We start from the raw sequence: 21,575 nt of genomic DNA on the forward strand, positions 1-21,575 counted from the left end.
TTGTCAAATAATCAAGTTTCCTTTAAGTAGACCTACTGAAAATAAGTCAATAATTTAAACTGAATTAGCAAACCACTCACAAAAACAATCTAACATTCACCTTTCTACAAATCCAGGGTCTGACATTTTCCTCCCTCCTTACCTGACTTGAAGATCTTTTTTCACTTGCTGATTTACTCAAAAGCCTGTCTCACCTCCAAGTTTTAGAACCTAAGAATTTAATTTTCAGTACTCTATTCATTTAAAACATTTTCTTGACCATAAAATGATTGCAACCTATAGTTCTCCTTACAATGACAATTCCACTTTCCCATTCAATCTATCATTACGTTGTCTTGGTTTTCAGAGACACTTGACAGGTTATATTTAAAAGGGTATCAAAAGTATTTCAAGAGTAAAAATGTTCCCTAAAAAAGTAGAAAACAAAATCAAGATTACCAAAGAGCAAGTAGGATGAGGGATAAATCAGGAGTTTGAGATTAACATATATACACTACTATATATAAAACAAGGACCTACTGTGCAGCACGGGAAACTATACTCAATATTTTGTAATAACCTATAAGGGAAAAGAACCTGAAAAATATATATGTAGGTATGTATAACTGAATCATTTTGCTGTACACCTGAAACAAACACATTATAAATCAACTATATCTCAATAAATAAATAAACTTTTTAGATTGAAGTAATCACATTAAAAAAAAAGTGACAAAATGTAATTTGGGATTTCAGTTTATTTTCCAAGTTTTACAGTATAAAAAATGTAACATGTAAAATGTTTTACAGTTCATTGGAACTGGAGACCCAAAAGAGAACAAAATAACTTGGATACCAGGTACACCATGCCCCTTATAAAGACTCTAACTTTGTTACTGATGTTACAATGAGAAGAGGCTTCACAGGGTACACCTTATGAATGTATACAAATGTACTTGGGCAGATGGTTGCTGGTAGTGTAATTCATTCATTCACATATTTGAAACATCTCAATAAAGCCCACCACCCCGTTTATGCAAGAAGTCACACTCAGACTTTGTCATACCTATCTAGTGACTGTGGACTTTGCTAACCAGCCAAACTGCCCCTCCTGCTTACAAAGTGCGGTATTAACTAATAAGAGAGAACACAAAAGACCCCTGGCCACATCTCTGCACAGTTATGGCTCCATCAGATAGAGACAGATGGTTTCCTTACTGAACTCGCTGGACTGATACTGGATTCTAAATCCAGAAATGCAAAGTTCTTTCAACACAAAAGTGATTGTTAAATAAATTTTCCTTGAGTAAGACCCGGTCCCAGTCTCTCTGGTCTTCTCCCTAGCATCTTTGTTGAAGAAGTGGTCATGACAACACAAGTTAATTCACCACTCCAGTGAGCCTGTATCTACCCCTGCCCTCATCTTGGCTGGTGTCCTGTAGTCCAGGCAATAGCTGTCATAAACAACTTCTTGAAAATCAAAGTTTGTTAATTATGTCATAATTTAGGAGTCCCAGAGGAGTTTGCTATTTAGCTAAAGCCTACTGTGAATCCATTATAACAATAAGGAATTATTAGCACACTTTGGATTTTTTTTTAGAACGATAATCAATGCTAAATGAATACTCTATTATTTCTATACCTGTGGGGCACTGGCAAATGAAAAGTGTCAGCCACTTCTTTCCACCTGACCCCTGGACTGGTGATGATGTGTAACTAAGTTCCCTATAACATGAACTGAACTAGACTTGACACCCGCAGATCAGATGTCCAGGTCCTATTACTAATTCCCTGAGCAACAGTCTCTGGTCCCTAGATATGAACCTTTCCCAAGGTGAGGGCTTTTGGGGGTTTAAATACTCCTAAAGGATGACCTCCTTCAGAGTGAAAGTTCATGTCTACAAGGGAAAACTCAGATAAGAACAAGCAAATATAAAACCAGACACTGTATATTCAACTATTTTTATCCAAACATTATTTCAGTGCCAAAAGAAGTGCCAAAGACACTCAAGATAAAATCCTGGGGGTTGGTCACATTTGTCCCCAGGGCTTAAGATAAGAGGCGTTTTTATCCCACCAAAGCAAGGACAAAACACTGATGTTTTCAAGCTGAGTGACATATCAATTGTAGATTCCCGGTGCCATACTGGGAGTAACATTTGATTGCACTGCTTCAGGTATCAGAAATCTGCAGTTGTGCTGGAGTGCTCTAAAACAGCTCATTGAAGAGGTTTATGTTTCAGGTGATACAAAACAAATTGGGTTATCTAAGGAGAAATGGGACAGGCCTGGTAAAAGGGACACAGAGTACTAAAATCTACTTTTAGTCAGTAGTTTTACATTTTCTACCTACCCTTTGAAAATGTCGTGCTCTTTCCTAGTAAGTATTGGGTTGGTCAGAAAGTTCCTTCGGGCTTTTCTATACCCTCTTATGGCAAAGTCTGAGCAAACTTTTTAGTCAACCTAATAGCAAAGCTGAGAGGCGCGTCATCTTTCCCTTCCTATCCTCCACCGAGAGCAAACAGCAGGCAAGAAGAAGGTAGTTTATGCGCAACAGAAACCTCAAGACGGTGGAAGAGACACAAACGGTGTGTTCAGAGCCCTGGTCTAGGTCTCTTGATTAAAACTCTCGAGGACAAATGTGGGGGAAAGTAGTGTGACGGAAGCGCTTGCTGAGAATAAGGAAGTCAGGCATGGAGGCCAGGGGCTCCAGTCCCAAACCTCCCTCGGCTGGGGCTGTAGGCAGTCCCTTCCCACCTCAACGGGGGCGGGCTGGGGGGGCGCTGTTGGGGTACAAGGTTGACAAAGCACCAGGAAGAGGCCTCCTCAGGTCAGGAGGAGGCCAGGTCAGCCCCAGCACACCTCCCCAAGCCAGCAGGTGGGACTGGAAGGGTGGGAGGGGCAAAACCCAAAGTGACTGCCAGGAACAATAGCACCCAAGTTCTACAGCAAGTGTCGCACTGGCAGGGCTGGTTTTCCTAGAGGAAGGGGAATTTTCAACTTCTTTCCATCAAAAGTCCCAAGGAAATCTGCCAGTGCCACAGGGCAGCTTTCCTTGGAGCCACAGTCTGGGTACAAACCCAAAGTCAAAGAGAAGCGATTCCATCTCCAATGAACACCCCCTCCCCAGGTTCTGATTCAAGGTTAAGTGCCCTCTGGTTCTCTCTCCTCCACATCCAGAAAATGCCAAATTATATAGGTAATATCTCAAGGTACAGTGACCATGGGATTGGAGTCAAACATTAGATGGGAAATTTCATTTATTAGCTGTGAGATTTTAGGCACATTCTTCTCTCTCGGATCATCCTGGTTCTCACCTGTAAAAATCAGAGATAACCCCTGATTTAAAGGAATTCACCTTCGAGGACAGCATCTAACATAACAATAGCTGATAAACACACCCTATTACCCTTCTCTTCCTTCTTTGACCCAAATATGTTTTCTCAAAAATGTGATCCAAAATCTAACATTCCGGGCATCCACTTGATTAAAGCTCAATAAAGTAGTGTCTATGGCTCCTAATACCATTCAAAAACTGTGCTCTGGGCTTAGGAAAACAACTCATATTTCATTTACAATGGATTATGACCATAAGGTTACACAGGAGTAAATTCATGGTAGTGATTTTTTTTTTTTTTTTTGGTAAAACAAGATCTATAAAGTACAAACCCTACCCAGAAATAAATCACTTAACAACTGCAGGGTCTCTGCTGGACTATTTAAATATTATGGCACCATTTCTGTGCTTTTAGTCATAAACTTTTTTTAAATGAAGTTCAATTTTTAAGTTAGATCAAGAAATCTACGGTAAGGCTTCCAGGGTAGTGAAGTTGGAGCAGTTGCTTATCATGGAGCTAGACTTTTCTTTCTTTCTGTTTTCAGGTCATAGCGTCCAGAGGCAAGGAAGAGTCTAATGGACTTGCCTGGAGGGCAGCGGTGCTCTAGAAGACCTCACTGTGCTAAAGTCATTTACTCCTGGGGAGAAGCCAGTGTAACCGAGGCAAAGGAGCGAAGGAAGGGAGGGAGAAGTAACTGGCTTTAGAGTAACCTCCCAGAAGATGGGTGTTGTTAGGAAACCTCTCAAACACAGGGCCTATGTAGAAACACGGACTGTCACACACTCATCCATATAAACCCATCCACAAGTTATCTGCTGAGATACACACCAGTCTTGCTACAGATAGCACAGATGATCAGATGGCTAACATAAACATGCCGTCCATCTGTTGGTAGTTACACTCAAAGAGAAATGCTCACATATATTGCAACACACAGCCACAAACAACTATGCATCCTTACACAGCAGGGTTCCCGTAGATGAGGGTAAACCAAGGACCCGATTTTGCTGATTTCACTGAGTGACTGCAACAGGCACTCTCCCGGGGGGGGGGGGGGGGGTCGTCCGTTTCTGTCAGCCTAATAGGCTCATGGCTTTCCAGGGTTACAGCCTCATCTAAATACAGGCGGCTGTAAAGCAACCAGGAGACAAGAGAATGAGAGCACTCAGCTACCACCACCTATGGTGAGGAACAGGGCACATCTCCCACGCTGGACATACACCCACACAGCCACGATCTCCCCACTGCAAAGGAGGTCCGAGCCCTGGCAGTGAGCAGCAGCACAACACACACACGTGCCAGGGCCACCTCCTCTATCCTTTGGCCGGACAGAATTTGTCCTATCCACAGATTTGAAAAGGAGAGAGAGGGAGATGGTGATAGTTGGACAATAAAACGGAACAAGCATTTTCTCTAGGGCTTACTTTATAAACTTTAGCAAAAGTATTACACACTTTGACTTAGCTGATGATGCAAAGGATGAATCAATCACAAAACCTAGAAATCCCTTCCACCTCTAGGAATGCAGTTCAGTTCATGGACAATTAAAAGTTGGCATTATCTTCAACAGTACCCACTTAAAAACAGAAATTAGATATCTACTGGTTAAAACATCAGGAGGGAAGAGAGCGACCTCAGACACACACTCCTCATTAAGTTTTTCTACTTACTGTTTAATGTTCACATTTTAATAACTTAGGTTCACTATAGAAAATCTATAAACATTTAAGGCAAAAAAATTCTGTCTCCCCAGTGCGGATTTATCTAATCCTACTAGCACAGTTAACCCCTTTTAAAAAGTATAGCCGACTGGCTCCAAGAACTGAAATAGAAATGCATTGTGTTCAGCTGTGTGATACAGTTTTTCTGAAACCTTAAAATTTTTTAAATGGCATCTACATTGTTCCCACTGCACCAGTAACTCAAGCTATTAAGAGTTTGCAAGTGCAAAGGCTTGATACAAAGATCCTGCATTTTATTATGTTATTCTTTCAAAAAGGACTCAATACAAAGTCAGCATTAAAAAAATCAATACTCAATTTAAAATAAAAACAGTAATTTCAGAAAGTCTGACATTCTCCTATGCAAACACTGGGAGAGAGACAAAGGGGTGGAAAGAGAAAAAAAAATTCCTTAATTTAAACCTTTCTTCACCCTGCTGGGAAGGCAGGCACCCAAACCATGACTCCAACTTAACCCCTTCTGGACTGGTAATTGAAGACAGGGTTGGAAGCAGTTTTATGGAACGCTGATGGATAGTGTCATTATTAACCATATGAATATACATGTATGGCACTTCTATTGCTGGGTTCCTGATGCAGCAGCCTCTGATACGTTTAGTCTGAGACAGTATAACCTTTATGTCGCCAAAGTCTCATTGTACATTCACCATCCCTTGCCCAGTCTCCCAAAATAGATTCCTGAGAAAGACATCATCATAAGGAATGTCCAGTTTGAAGGGGACCTAAAGGCAAAACTAAGAAGAAGAAAAGCACCATGGTTACATGGTAAGTGTTTTTCATAAACCAAAACCATGCAATTAAATAGGACATCTTGGCTCCACTCCATACCAACCAGTTTTTCCTCCTTTTCCGACACATCTTCCTTCTGACCTGAAGGCTGTGGATTCAAGACGGCTGTTTACTTTTTCAGATACAGGTGTGTGACAAACAGCCAAAGCCAAGTTTGGTTTAAGACAATAATAACAAACACTGCACCCCTCCTGGAATGAATACACCAGTCAGAATACGTGGGAACACCTATGAGAAGAGCATTGGACAGCGTTGTCCTTGGCTAAAGAAAGGTGACTGGTTAGCCTGACCACCAGGGAAAAGCAAGAGTGAGTATTTGGCAAAAGTTTGTTGTGGATACTGGAAGGTAGGTGGAGGAACTGAAGACTGCTGCAGGGCTCTGCCTCAGGGCGAGCCTTGAATATGGCCCAGCTGCTCCCCCAGGCCTGGGAAAGCCCCCAGAAACCAGCTGTATCTAAGAACAGACCAGGCAGGCATCGTTTGAACCCTAAGATCATCTCCCTACTTTCCTTTCCCCGAATGCTGGATCCTGCCTATTCCCTCTCCACACTCGACTACCAACGACAAGTAATTTAGCACCAGGGCCTAAATCAGCCCCTTCCCAGGTAGTAAGGGGCAGAGGCAATGAGCACACAGTGACGGTGGTCAGAAGTCAGGGACTGGACGCTGCAGCTGTCCCCTGGCAAGGCAGCTTGCTATGGAGCTTTGTGAGGACATATCTCCTGGGAAATAGAGGCTCCGAGCCAAACGTGCCAGCCCCAGAGTCACAGTGTGGGTCTCTTCCTGGTGGGTATGGAGCAGCTGGAGGAGGACTGGGAGGGGAGGGGCTCCCGCCACAGCCTAAAGGGAACACCCTAGCTGGCATGCTCTCCCTGGGACCTGCCTGGTGGGCACACCACCCTTTCCTACACAAACAAACAATCCATGGGGCGGACCCGAGGCTGTGCATGGAGCCCCAGGGCACAGTGAACAGCCAGGTCCCCTGGGGCTCTGGAGACTGGGCTCCTGGCCAGGCCTGCCGGCCAGGATGGAGAGAGGGCAGGTGGGCCATCACAGGGTTAAGAAAGGGCTACCTGCTCAAGCTGGTAGGCAAGCAGGTCAGAACTAGGGCAGGCAAATTCTCTCTTTGGGAAACAAAAAATCATGAAGAGCTGTAAACTGACAGTGCACGCTTGTCATTTTGATCCTTCTCTGCAGAACCTAAGGCAACAGAGAACGGAGACGAAGGCAGGCATTTCACCAACAGCCCATGGCTCCCGTGGTGCTGGACGTTTACACACACAAACACGTGTGGACAGGTCCTGTCGGGTTCCCTGAAACAGGACGAAGATGTGTGCCCTACAGGCCCAGGAGTGGGACGGCCGGAAGCCAGGGCAGGGCCGGGTGCTGGACGAGAGGCAGGGGCGAGTCGTAAGGCAGGGTTCCTGAGAACCTCCAGCTCTGCTTTGGTTTGCAGCTGTCACAGAAAACGCCAGGGAACCGCTTCTGGAGACGGCCCATCCCCAAGTCAGATGTCATCAGTCACTTTCTTCCAGGATGGCCATCTTCTGCTTCCTTCCAAATAAAGTGCAGATGGTCAAAGGACCCTGGTTTCTCATGTGCCAGCTCAGTCAGCCATGAAGAATAATAAAAACAAAGATGCCCCTCTGGTATACATATATCTCTCTCTATATATTCTTTCTTTTTTTAATAAAACCACAAATATAGAACTTTTAAACCGACGTCTCGGACTGCAAGCGAAGGACAAATTTGTGAGATTTGGGGTCTATGAACTCTTCCGAGAGCATGATGAACGGAATTTTCTTCACATTGACGACGAGGCTGAAGTCCAAGCATTTAAGGACAAAAACGAGTCCATCCCGCAGCCCGTTGGTCACAGCCTCGTCGCTGACGAGCCGCCACTGCGTGGAGAGCCAGCGCTCCCGGTCGTACTGCAGTGTGGGGCCGGCGCTGAGGTACCGTTCGAGGAAGGCCTGTAAGGACAGCAGAGATGCTGTTAGGGAGGGAATGCCCACTCCAGGTGGCACTGCCAGGCTCCCAGTCATGGGGGAAAAACATCCTCCCAACAGACCGGGACAGCCCGGCTGATTATATAGCAATTCCATCAGACCTGCACAACAGAGTCCTTTGCTGGGGGGAGAAGGCTTCCTGACTTTCTCACTCTCCAGCCACGGGGTGCAGACAGTGATAAGCACAAGAGCGAGGAAGGTGGGGTGGCTGGTACCCACGTAAGCTGTGGCTGAGGCACCAGCCCCATCCAAGGGCCCGGGCCCCATGGCATATGCCTCGGCCTGTACCTGTTCATAGGTTGGTCTCCTCCCATCCTGAGAGCTCCTCGGGGCAGGTGCCAGGCACAGAGAAGCATTCTGGCAATGTGAGTGGAAGAAATACAGGGATGTACCTGCTCACACAAAAATGCATGCTCTGCATTCACTGCTATGTGCCTTTGGACACGCCGTTTAACCTCTGTGTGAGTGGAGCAGATGGCAGCAGTAATGCACAGAACGGCTGTGAGGACCAAGTGGTTAACCTGAACCATCTCACGGTGCAAGATCAGGATGGTTATTTGATTTTGGATGAAGTATGCATGTGGTAATCCAAGGGCTGGCCAGGTCCCACGTCCACCTCCCCGCCCAAGCCCGAGGCTCCAGGAGCGCTGAGCTCCACGGGTGGGATACTCCCCTTGACATCTGCCGTTCCTCCTGCTGAATGTCGTCCTTCAGAAAATTCCTCCTGGCTCTTCAAATTTTCTCAAACTGCTCGCTGAGCCTCTCAGAGAGGTGAATATGTCCTCCTGTAAGTGCCTATAATCATGGGCATGACTCCCTTGTGATATTCTACTTTCTGAACAATTACCGCTGACTGCTTGTCTGAGCCCCTCACTAAACTATCCTCTCCTGGAGGGCAGGAACTATTTTATTTTTTCAATACGAATTTCCCATGTGTCTGGCATATGCTGGAGGCTCGACTGCATGTGTGTTACACCAATAAACATATTGTTTGATCTGTGAGAAAGAAAAATGAACAAACCAGGGATATAGATAGAAAATATTAGGATACATCACTCTGGTCCTAAACAAAGTGGTGTCCTCTTCATCCATACCTTACTGCTGCCAGATACAATATTCCTACCTGTAAGTATATATTCTGAGGCAGAAAGGACAGCTGTGCCTCTACTATAACACACACTCGTATAAAATTAGTTCTCATATGGAAATTCCCCAGCAGTCCAGTGGTTAGGACGTGGTGCTTTCACTGCCCGCCCCTGGTTCAATCCCTGGTTGGAAAACTAAGATCCCACAGGCTGTGTAGCACGGCCAAAAAAAAAAAAAGTTTTTATGAATCATAAGGAAAAGAAACAGAGAAATGAAACTAAGAAGATAACTCATAAAATAGAAATAAGATATGCAAAGATACTCTATCACATTAATAGTTAAAGAAAAGTGAAAGTGTTAGTTGCTCAGTTGTATCTGACTCTTTGCGATCCCATGGACTGTAGCCTGCCAGGCTCCTCTGTCCATGGGATTCTCCAGGCAAGAACACTGGAGTGGATTGCCATGTCCTTCTCCAGGGGATCTTTCCAATCCAGGGATCAAACCCAGGTCTTCTGCATTGCAGGCAGATTCTTTACCATCCTAGCCACCAGGGAAGCCCATAGTTAAAGAAATATGAATTCAAATAGTAAAACAATGTATTTCCCTCCTCTTAGATGCATGCATGCTAAGTCACTTTAGTTGTGTCTGATTCTTTGCAAAACTATGGACTGTAGCCTGTCAGGCTCCACTGTCCATGGGATTCTCCAAGCTAGAATACTGGAGTGGGTTGCCATGCACTCCTCCAGAGCATCATCCCAACCCAGGGATCAAACCCACATCTCTTACACAGGCAGGTTCTTTACCACTAGCACCAGCTGGGAAGCATCATGCTCTTAGATGAGCATGAGTAAAAAAGAATTATAACACCCAACGCTGTCAAGTGTGTGTGGGGGGATAAACAAATAAACAGTCTCACATCCTATGGGCAGAAATATAAAACAGTAATACCCCTTAGAAGGATAATTTGGCAAGATCGGTACCTTTGATCCAGCTATTCCTCTACTAGATAGTGATCTCTCAGAAATACTTGCATATATGCAAGAAAACATATGTAAAAAAAGAGAGATTCATTGCAACATTGTTTAGACACAGGGCTGGCAAACTTTCCTTTAAATGTAAATATTTTTGGCTTCACAAGGCACACACTGTCGTAACTACTCAACTCAGCCGCAGTGGAGAGAAAACAGTGGTACACAATCTGTAAACAAAAGGGTGTGGTTGTGTCCCAATAAAACTCGATTAACGAAAACCACCAACCCCTAGTTCAGACTAACGAAAGATCTTAATCCGAATGTGCATTAGTAGGCCATCCGTTAAACAAACCATGGTATTCAGTGGAACAGGACACAGCTATTAAAGGGAATGAGGGAAATCTGTAATGACAAGAAGAGATGGGGAAGTACCGACAGGGAAAGCCAGCCAAGAACAGCTTTAAGTGAAAAAACCAAGTTTCCAAGCTATACCTATATGGGATGAGATTCCCATTTCCTTTTTTTGTTGTTTTGTTCATTTCTGCTTTAAGCGCACACATACCTGAAAGAATATAAACCCATTCTTTATATTAGTAAGAACTGTCTAGGCGGCAGGGATGAAAACTTCGGATGTTACACTTCTCTTTAATGTTTGGATTTTTATATAAAGATTATTAGTTTTAATTTGGAAAAGTATACTTTTTTTTTTAGTGAGAAAGAAAGCAACCAGTAAACTTAAAAACCTTGAGGAAAAAGGAAAATAACCACTTCCATTCTATGTGGTATGCGCTATCCCTCTGCATAGGCAGACTCACGTGCAACCACAGTGTTCATACATTTTTGTATGTAATACAAAATTTTTGTAACTTAATATTCTAATAGATTCTTCCACATTTTAAGAGGCGATATACCATAATTTGTAAGCCACTGTTCTGTTTTTAAGTTATTTCCAGTTTGGAGCTAATAAAGAGTATTTTGCAAAATAATCCACATATACATTAGTGTGTATCGCTGACTGTGCTAAGTCCTTTTCCTAGGAGGGGGATTAGTGAACCAAAGACTATGGAAAATGTTATGGCTTCTTACTGAATATCTCCATATTGCTTTCCTAGGGTTTGATAATATTAGTGACAGTGCAACCAGCAGCTGTATATGTAATGGGGCAATGTATGAAAACAGGTCTTTATACCAATAATATCACTACCAGTGTTACATGCAAACCGTATGCCAAGCTCATTTACTCTTTACCACATGACTTACATGTCGTGCTGCCATATTTAATATAATTCTCATCCAATGATCCTATCAGGTAGATACTATTATTATCTCCATTTTATAAAAGAGGTAACAAGTGTAGAGTAATTTAGGCAAAGTCACAAACCAATTAGGTGGTGGAGTCACAATCTGAATCCACTTGTTTGAAGAGGTCATTGGCAAACACTTTATTCTGCCTCCTTGGCCACGGCCCTCTATTAGACACATGGCTGTTTTTGCATCGTCCCCAAAAGCGTGCTCATGTCATAATGGTCCAGAAGATCACTTAGTAAAACTAACCCCCCAAGAGCCAAAACACCAAAGTGAGAGTATGGTTTCTACCCCTGATGATAATGGCTATTTGGTCCTTACATTATGACAGATGCTGTTTTAAGTACTTCACAGGAACGAACTCTTTTAGTTCTCACAGCAACCCCATGAGGTAGACATTAGTATTATCTCCAACTTACAGACTGGGAAACTGAGGCACAGAGCCATTAAGCTCTTGGCCCAAGGTTTCCCACTAGTTGAGGGAGGTGCCAGGTTAGAACAAATCAGCTCAGGCCCAAGATACACAGAGTACCCTGAATTACTACCAGGGCTGTCTCTAAGTGCACGTCTTTCCTCTGCTTGAATCCAGAAGCCTTCAATTCAAAGGCACATTTAAAGAACAACTGTACCGGGGAAGGAGGGTGGGATGTATGGAGAGAGTAACATGAAAACACACATTATCGTATGTAAAACAGACAGCCAATGGGAATTTGCTCTATGACTCAGGGAACTCAAACTGGGACTCTCTAACTACCTGGGGGGGGGGATGGGGAGGGAGGTTTAATAGGGAGGGGACATATGTATACCTATGGCTGATTCATGTTGATGTTTGGCAGAAACCAACACAATTCTGTAAAGCAATTATCCTTCACTAAGAAATTAATAAATTTTTTTTAAAAGAAATAAAAAAACCCAACTGCACCAAAGTAACAAAATAAGCAAGAAACATTAACTCTTATCAGTGGGTGCTTTAGAGAAACCTTTGATTTTATCATTCCTGACAACACCCTAAAATGGGACTTGCAAGCTCGGCGCCCAGACGCACCTTTGGGGTCATGCTGTGGGTGATGCAGAAGGCCAGGTGCTGCAGAATGCTCTCCATGCTGTGGTAGTTCTGCTGCCGAGTGGTACGCAGGTATTTCTGCAGAGCCCGGGCCATGGACGGGAAGATGGCTTGGGCAGCCTCCCTGGGGTCCATCACCTCCCCTGGGGCTTTCTGCTGCTCCTCAGCCTGGAGACGCTGGATGTGGATGAAAGCCTCCTCCACTGCGACCACCAGCCTGGAGGCGATGAAACATGGTACTCAGACAGCAGTGCGGGGCTTGAGAACAGAGTCACACAGGATGTGGGAGGAGGACTCCTAGTCGGCAGCCAGCTGGCCCAAGGCTCCCATCCTCAGGCGTCACCCCAGACAATAGTGAGGTGAGGGAAGGGGAAAGGAAGACAAAGGCAAAAGTAATGCGGAATGGGGGCTCCTGGGTGAGGAGGAAGAAGAGTGGACTGCAGAGATGACTCCTAATCTCAATTCTGCCACTAATTTGCTTGGGAGACTCACTACAACGAAGGGTGAGATGAAAAGAGTTTTAAGACCCCCTCAAACTGTGGCTACAAAAGACTCTGCATGCACTGAGGGGTGGTTCATGGTACAGAAGCAGCTTTATGGAGAACTAGAGCTGCATCCTCTCCATCCGGCCACCCACACCAGCAGCCCCAGGGAACAATGAAGGAAGGCAGCACATACGATGAAAACCATCTTTGTCCACTTCAGCTAAAGTGATCAGCTCTTGAAAACCAGCAAGGGCCTGGGGATAGAGGGCGGGCCAGTAAAAGTGTGGGCAGAAGGCCAGCAGCTTCATCATCAGTTGGGAATTTTTAAGAAATGTAAATTCTTGGGTGGGCCCCACTCTAGACCTACTGGAAAGTAAGTAACCTTTGAGGGTGGGGCCGGAACTTGAGACCTGTGTTTTAACAAGTCCTCCTGGTGATGCTTTTGCATACTAAAGTTTGAGAAACACTGGAGCAAGATTCCCTCCAAAGGCCCAAGCAGGTTGTGTTTATAAACTGAAATTTCATTCTGGTTAAAAAAAAACAAAGTCTTAAGAGAACAGACTTTTGATTGCCAAAAGGGAGGGAGGGAGGGAGGGAGGTAGATGAGGGACAGATGGGGAGTTTGAGATTACATGCAAACTATTATATGTAAGATAATAAAGTGTCAGACTTTATTTTTTTGGGCTGCAAAATCACTGCAGATGGTGACTGCAGCCATGAAATTAAAAGACGCTTACTCCTTGGAAGGAAAGTTATGACCAACCTAGATAGAATATACAAAAGCAGAGACATTACTTTGCCAACAAAGGTCCGTCTAGTCAAGGCTATGGTTTTTCCTGTGGTCATGTATGGATGTGAGAGTTGGACTGTGAAGAAGGCTGAGCGCCGAAGAATTGATGCTTTTGAACTGTGGTGTTGGAGAAGACTCTTGAGAGTCCCTTGGAGTGCAAGGAGATCCAACCAGTCCATTCTGAAGGAGATCAACCCTGGGATTTCTTTGGAAGGAATGATGCTAAAGCTGAAACTCCGGTACTTTGGCCACCTCATGCAAAGAGTTGACTCATTGGAAAAGACTCTGATGCTGGGAGGGATTGGGGGCAAGAGAAGAAGGGGATGACAGAGGATGAGATGGCTGGATGGCATCAGTGACTCGATGGACATGAGTCTGAGTGAACTCCGGGAGTTGGTGTTGGATAGGGAGGCCTGGCGTGCTGCGATTCATGGGATCACAAAGAGTCAGACACAACTGAGCGACTGAACTGATTATATGTAGGAAAACTTCCCTGTTGGCTCAGAAGATAAAGAATCCGCCTCAGGGCAGGAGACCCAGTTTGATCCCTTGGTTTGTGAAGATTCCCTTGGACTGAACTGAACCTGGAAGAGGGGATGGCAACCCACTCCAGTATTCTGGCCTGGAGAACCCCATGGACAGAGGAGCCTGGCAGGCTACAGTCCATAGGGTAGCAGAGTCAGACATGACTGGAGCGACTTAACACGCATGCACATTATATGTAGGATGGATAAACAACAAGGTCCCATTGAATGGCACAGGAAACTATATTCAAAATCTCATGATAAACCATAACAGAAAAAATACGAAGAAGAATGTCTATGTATGTATAAGAATCACTTTGCTATACAGTAGAAATTAACATGACATTGTAAATCAACTACATTTCAGTAAAATAAATTTAATAAAAAGAGTCGGTGTACATTCAAAAAGAAAGTCTGGTCAGGGTGCTGGTGTGGGGGCTGGGCAGTGTACCTTGCTCTCCGCTTCTTCACCCGCCGCTCATGTTCCGCCTCCTCGTAATACAACTCATTGTGACTCGAGTCCCTGCGCCGAGCAGCTGCGGCGATCATCGCCCGGGACTGACCAGTGGCGTTGTTACTGGGGCCTTTGGGGGAAAGGACGGTGGAGGAAGGACAGTTTTAATGCCTTGGGGTGAGATACAGCAGAAAACAAGTCTACAGGCTGTCAGTACCGTCTGCCCAACCCCTGTGAAGCCCATATACAAATCCCAAAGGTAACCTCCCAGAAAGATGAACATGACCCCTGCTCTGTGCTCAAAATGCTCACAAGAAGAAGGCAGTCTCCTGAAACCCCAATCTGATGAATGGAAATGGAAAAAAATAAAAAATAAAAAAACTCCATAGGAGATGAAAAACACTTGACAATTAAAATGCTGACCCATAATAACAGAGTGTGCTGAAGATGTTATTTACCATCTGTCACAGGAAGTTCCAGTTTGGCCATCAGAGCAGCTGGAACATGCATTTCAGCGATGAGACAATGGGAGAGAATGAAAGGGATGGGGAGAAAAGGACAGAGAAAAGAGTCAACGCCCAGAGACACTGACCATGCTCCTGCTGAAGAGTCAATGCCCACAGAGACAATGACCATGCTCCCGCTGGAGTGTCATGGTAACCACAACTGTTACAGAAAAGACCCATGCTTGGGGCTTGCAAAATGTCATGTTCATTAATAAAGACCTAGAATTCCTGGTCTCATAGCCCTGACCATGGATCGCCTGAACTTTTCAGAAGGACAAGGCAGATAGCATGCTTTCTTATGTAGTATCTACTTAATGGCTTGGCTGGCTAATGGGATTCTGCACTAAGTTTTCAGATCACAGGTGAAATTTACCAATCCTTTAGGATTCACAAGAGAGTGAACATCTCATGTAGCCAAAAGGATAAAAAAAAAAAAAATCAGGCAGGATATTGTCACCCAAACTGACACCACCTCTAAATTACTGGACTTGTTCACAACGTGATCCTCTTCTAGGCTGCAAAGCTCTTGCCCTGACCCAAGGTGTCGTGTTTCTTGCACTTACCCATCTGATGGCCTGAAGCTCTGATGTCCCCACCCTCGCCTCTGGCCTCCCTCCACCCACTCAACCCCAGCTCCCAGCCAGGACTGAGAAACGCCTGTAAGAACCTCACCAGATGCTTGAACTGGGAGTTAGAGTCTTAACAGACTGGGGTAGCTGAATCTTCTGGTAATTTATCCAAATTTTGAAAAGCAGCCTTTCCTATGACCTTTCAATGTATGATGTTCACAGCAAGAGGCAGAAAAACTACATCACGTAGTTTTCATAAACCTCAAGATGAATGAAACTCCCACACATGTAGACTGTAAATCAACATTTCTGTAAAAATATGTTTGCCAGCAAAAAAAAAAGAAAAAAAGAGGAAAAGAAAAAATTGTTCTGACATGAGCATGTACCATAAAGGCAAACTGTGAGAGGAACAGAACCAAATGGAACAGAATTTAATCTATGCAGTTGTCCGCCTGCTCCCACATCCACCAGAGACACCACTTCAAGGCACATACCATCTACGTTGTAGACTTTCAGCCCGGCCATGTGCTTGGCTGCTCGGAATTTGGAGGCTGTTAGGAGGTTGGGGTTATAGATGGTGAAATCTTTATAGTAATTTTCCAGAACCACCAATGCTGCTCGCTGGATACTGAGAAAAGAAGGTAAAATTAATGCAGTTTTTTCCCCAGTAGCTCCTATGTGAAAAAAAAAAAAATCATATTTTGGAGTCAGGTAAAATAATAAAACACCAAAGATAGCCTCATACAGAAGGCTCCTGGGTTTCACCACATCTTTTGTCTCCAGGATGAAAATTTAAAGACAAAACTAAGCCCCATCGTCCACTGGATTCTATGTCTTCTCCCAGGCCACATCATTAGCCACATCAAATGTAGCCAGCAGGTGAGAAGGGAATGTTACAACTTCTCATTTAGATCTGTTTAGACTACACAGAACTAGCCTCATTTTTCCAGTTTACAGAAGAGCAAACTAAGGACCCCCCAAAAGGTCAAGAGACTTACAGATGGCCTCAGAGCTACTGAGTATAGACTAAGAGCTACAGAGAATAGACTAAGTTTCTCAGGTTCCACAGCAGTGTCTCCACATACACCTCATTGCCCCCAGGGGAAGGAAGGTAGGGTTTTCAGTTTCCTATAGCTCAGACAACACCTGCACAGAGCAGATGCACTGGAAAGATGCTAGCTGCAGACACCTCCTTCTCTTAGTCCCACCCATCCCAGGCCTGCGAGAACGCTCTCTTTCAGAGGAAGTAAGACCCTTTTCCCTCCCCTGAGGTCTCAGCTGAGACCTCCCTTGTTCTTGGTCTGCAAGTCCTCCAGCTCCATGAGTTGCCGCCTCCATCCCTCCAAGAAGGTATGTGAAGGGGACTCTCCCTGCCAGTGTCCTGAGATCTCTAACCCGTCCTTTGCTTGGCCCCTCTGCAAGTAGTGGAGGAGCAGAGAAGAGGTGGCAGGGTTGGGTAGGGGCTCTGGGGCACCCATCCTCGGTATCAGTCGCAAAAGAACAGGTTCTTGGTCACAGATGCGGGACACTCCCCAAAGAGTGACCTATACCAACACAGCCAGGGATTTTACATACCTCATCTCACCTGACACTCACAATCATTCAAGGGAAGAAAACCAAGGCTCAAAAATCTATGACCTGCAAGCAGGATAACAACTGCCGAACAGCAGCATTGGAACTTCAATCTGGATCTCCAGCCTCTAACATGTGCTCCTTCTCCCAGATGTGTGGCCACTGTAGGACAGTGTACGTATGTACCAACCTCTCCAGGTCTCTTAGACATTCACTAACCACTGGTATGCTAAACTCCACAGTTATTTGTATTCTGCCCTTTATGTTTGTCTTTCTGGTTCTCTCCTAAGTGCTTGTGTTAAGTCACTTCAGTCGTGTCCGACTCTTTGAGACGCTATGGACTTTTGCCCACCAGGCTCCTCTGTCCATTCTCCAGGCCAGAATACTGGAGTGGGTTGCCATTTCCTCCTCCAGGGGATCTTCCCAACCCAGGGATCGAACTCAAGTCTCCTGCAGCTCTGGCATCGAAGGCAGACTCTTCGCTGCTGAAGTAGATGCGCTTATAAGGATTATTTACAATAGCCGGGGCACCAGGACACAACTGCCTTTAATTCCTAGAGGATTCCGTTGCCTGCTACACCTCTCCAACTGGCTCAGGGATCTTCACACCAAGACAAGAGAGCCCCTAACCTATCAGTTTGACACTGTCAATCTAGTCCTCTGCTCCCCTTGGGGTCGTGTCCCCAGAGTTTAACATGGGAATTGAAAAACAGTCTAGACGTCAATCAGCTAACCTCCTTGAGGGCTGAGTCACAGCAGTACTTTCTGACTCATATCCCCACACAGGACCTTGATCTGTGATCTGCATTCAGTCCAGGCTTAGTATCAACCTAGATATGCACATTCATGCAGGGCTGTGGAGAAGTGGCAAGATCAACTTCCAGTAACAGAAGAATAGGATTCCTAAGAGCAAACCCACATTCAAAAGCCCTAGTCATTTCGTTTCTCAGTCGCCCACTCATCATGTTCATATTTAAGTACCTGCCTCAGTCAAGTCCTGGGAATGCAAAGATAGGGTGGGAGGAGCTTCTCCTTGCTGATGGAAGTGGAAAGGAAGCTCTGTGACCACCAACTGGAATGCACAGGAGCCGAGGAAGCACAGAGGAGGGCTTCTAACCACCCAGGACTTGGGTGGGCACCTGGGTGGGATTCCTGAGGAAGTCAAGTGGCCCTTGAGGTTTGTGTGTCACAGATCTTTGTGCAGAAGACTTCCCGACTTCCACAGACGCCCCTGCCCAGCAGATCCCTGGCTCAGCATGGCCAGCCTCCTCCCTGTTGCTCCTTCCACCCGAGGCAGGGCACGTGCTGCTTCGGCACACCTGCTCCATCCTAGACTGACCTGGTCACTCGTCATAGACAAACGCTCCGGAGCTCCTGTGTACCTCGTCCCCCTGCCCAGGCGCTGCTTTTCCAAAGTCTCTGGGCTTTTTAGAGATGAGGAGCCCCTCCACACAGACAGGTCTGTTCACACACACAGATTCTCGGCCTGCAGACCACTCCACCCCATACTCCTGTGCTGACACAGACACATCTCAAGAGGCCTGGATTCCAGCACAGAAGTATTCCCCTGATCAAGATTTAAAACTTGGTTATTCTCAGGCCTGTCTTCAAAGCAAACCCTCTGTGGTTGAGGGGTTTGGCTTTTTTGTTCGGCCAGCCCACAAGGAGGAGCCCAGATCATCACACTAACTCAGCTGGGGCCTGGGAGGGGGAGAGGGAACGGCTGGACTGGAGCCCGGTGGCCATATTTTCCAACCTCTCTGCCCCCCAAACCACCATGTCACCCAGAGAAAGGGTGTCTGCCCATGCCCAGCTATGGAAGGGGGCTTCCAGAATGATGCTCTCCAAGCTGGGCAAGTCCACAGCCAGCATCATGCCAGAGTCATGCCAGAGCCCTGGCGGCCTAGGGAGGGCTCAGGGTCCAGACAGCTAACACGGGACAGGTGGCATTCTCCTCCTCCAACCCCGTCTCAACAGAGGCTCCAGAAAGCCCCAGAAGCAACTGTGGACCTGCTCTCCATCCCTACCCCAACCCCTGCCCACAAGGTGACAGCTAAAGTGGAAGCTAAAATGGAAAAAAAAAAAAAACAAAAAAACCCCCCACAAAGCTGAGATTTGGATTAAAATCCAGTCTGTCTTTCCTCATCTTTCAAAGACAGCAAACTATGTGATATATGAACGGAGTCTTGCTGGTGAGTCAGCATGATCATCACTTGCATTAAGCACTGGGCTGTGCCGCCTGCTTATCAGAGCAGAGGTGTCAGACCCCATTAGGGGGCGGAGCTCTGTGCCCACGTCCACGCCACGTTCTTCTCCATGTTCTCCCTCACAACTGGCTATCAAAGTCATTCCTAGTTGCTGTTAACCTCGCTGCCTCGGGCCATCACCCTCTGTCCCTGTACACCTTCAACGTTAGGGTAAACAGAGAAAATGAGCTTTGAGGCACCTGAGTGAGGAGCTCTACTCAGACTAAGAGACACTCGCTCCAGTACAACAGTCTGATGTCGATTTCAACCCCAAATGCGAAGTTTTTTCGTTTCTATTCTGGCTCCTGATTCATGCTCTGAATTAGTTGAGTTTGTTTGATAACCAGGATAAAAGAAATCCATGACTAATGTATCTTTTGGCACCTACTGAGGGGACACCCTGCACCCTGGCATTGGTCTAGGTCATGGCCCCACAAGGCCAGGATGCAGGAGCACCCCCTGTCCTCAGCCAGTGTGGGGGTTCAGAAGCCACCTGCCTCTGCTCCTTGTGTGCGTGCTAAATCGCTTTAGTTGTGTATGACTCTGTCCAAGCCTGTGAACTGTAGACAGCCAGGCTCTTCTGTTCATGGGATTCTCCAGGCAAGAATACTGGTGTGGGTGGTCATGCCATCCTCCAGGGGATCTTCCTGACCGAGCAATCGAACATGAGTCTCTTCCATCTCCTGCACTGGCAGTCAGGTTCTTTACCACTAGCACCATCCTTAGCATCTTTCAAATGTAGCATCTCGCAGGGCCGAAGGAGAGCTGACTTCTTTCAGGAAACCTTTCCAACCCTCCGGACCCCACTAATCTCTCAGGAGAGTCTCAAGTGCTAGGCTGTCTCTCTAGCAAGCCTGTGAAATCTCCCCCTATCCCGCTGCACAGGGAGACACCTTCTGTGGCTTCCCCACAGTGCACAGTACTCGTTGGCCCAGCCTGCTCACTGAGAAAACCCCAGACCTGCCGGAAGTATAGGATCAATTCTGAGCATGTATTTCCTAAAACCATGGAGTTTTAGAAGCAAAGGGGTTTCAGAGATGAACAAAAGCAAACCCTTCAACTAGTCCCAGTCTCCAGACGAGATCATTTCAGGGGAAGGAGGGAGGCAAGAAAAACCAAGTTGGTGAGAAACGTGCCGCCTCTCTTATTACCATCACAGTCAGAGACAAAAGGCAGTAACCTGGCTAAACAGTCCTCCTGCGGAAACCCTGTAATCATCAGGTGGAGCCTGACGTCCAGATTGATTGTGGACAGGGCTCCACCAAAACCTCATGGCAAGGAGCACTTTCCCAAGATATGGAGCTCTGAGCTCAATAATTACTGCATTTTAATACAGCCTCCCAAGTCACTACCCAGGGAAATACCTGTCTTCACAGACTGCATATACATGGGGAAAACAGCCCATAGATACACACAGCTTGTAAGAGAAATTCACTGCACATAAAGACACAAGTACCGGGCTTCGTGGCTCAGGGGTAAAGATTCCTCCTGCCAGTGCGGAAGACAGGGTTTCGATCTCTGGTTCAGGAAGATCTCACACCACAACTATTGAGCCTAGAGCCCAGGAGCCACAACTACTAAAGTCTTTGCGCCCTAGAGCCTGTGCTCTGCAACACGAGAAGCCACTGCAATGAAAAGCCCGCACACCGCAATTAGAGAAAAGCCCGTGCAGCAACGAAGAACCAGCCAAAAGTTAAAAAAATAACTTAAAGAGAAAAAAGCAAGTACAGGAATCCCAAATGGGCCTGGGAAAGGACAACATAGACGACGGAATACCCATGATCAGGACCAGAAGTAGCCGATATCGTTCCCAATGGGAAAGTTAACCCCCCAACACTACTTGGTCCAAACGTGAGCCCATGGACAAGACAGGGCAGCGATGGATCAGCACAGATGTCCGAGGGAATTCAACATCCACAGTGGAATCTGCAACTCACCCTTGCCTTACTGGCCTATATTCTTTTCAGGACAAAGAAGGTGGAATGTGAAATGCTGCATCTAATCAGCCATAAAACATCTTCCAGTGTCAGTGATAACCATCACACAAGTGCCATGGCAATGGAGAAGAGAGCTCCACCTACATGCTACATCTCTAAAACACCAAGAGAAGCACCTCTGAACACAGTTCAAATTTTAGTTCATAAAAC

General features: G+C 45.8%; 1 protein-coding gene across 5 annotated transcripts in view; it reads right to left on the reverse strand.

Moving 5' to 3' along the window:
* Positions 1-719: 719 nt before the first annotated feature.
* The window catches only part of VANGL1 (VANGL planar cell polarity protein 1), a 59,742-nt gene continuing 38,886 nt past the window's right edge, over positions 720-21,575 (reverse strand). For 3 of the 5 annotated variants that reach the window (XM_027535911.1, XM_027535919.1, XM_027535922.1), the window contains 5 exons: positions 16,105-16,238; positions 14,994-15,032; positions 14,533-14,665; positions 12,265-12,499; positions 720-7,821 (listed from right to left, as the gene is read on the reverse strand). In XM_027535911.1, the coding sequence (XP_027391712.1) occupies positions 7,561-7,821; positions 12,265-12,499; positions 14,533-14,665; positions 14,994-15,032; positions 16,105-16,238 (802 nt within the window). In that variant the 3' untranslated portion in view covers positions 720-7,560. The remainder of the gene's footprint in view (positions 7,822-12,264; positions 12,500-14,532; positions 14,666-14,993; positions 15,033-16,104; positions 16,239-21,575) is intronic. The other 2 variants (XM_027535936.1, XM_027535930.1) reach the window with 1 other exon arrangement.

The sequence above is a fragment of the Bos indicus x Bos taurus genome, chromosome 3 (assembly GCF_003369695.1).
Source record: "Bos indicus x Bos taurus breed Angus x Brahman F1 hybrid chromosome 3, Bos_hybrid_MaternalHap_v2.0, whole genome shotgun sequence".
Lineage (NCBI taxonomy): Eukaryota > Metazoa > Chordata > Mammalia > Artiodactyla > Bovidae > Bos > Bos indicus x Bos taurus.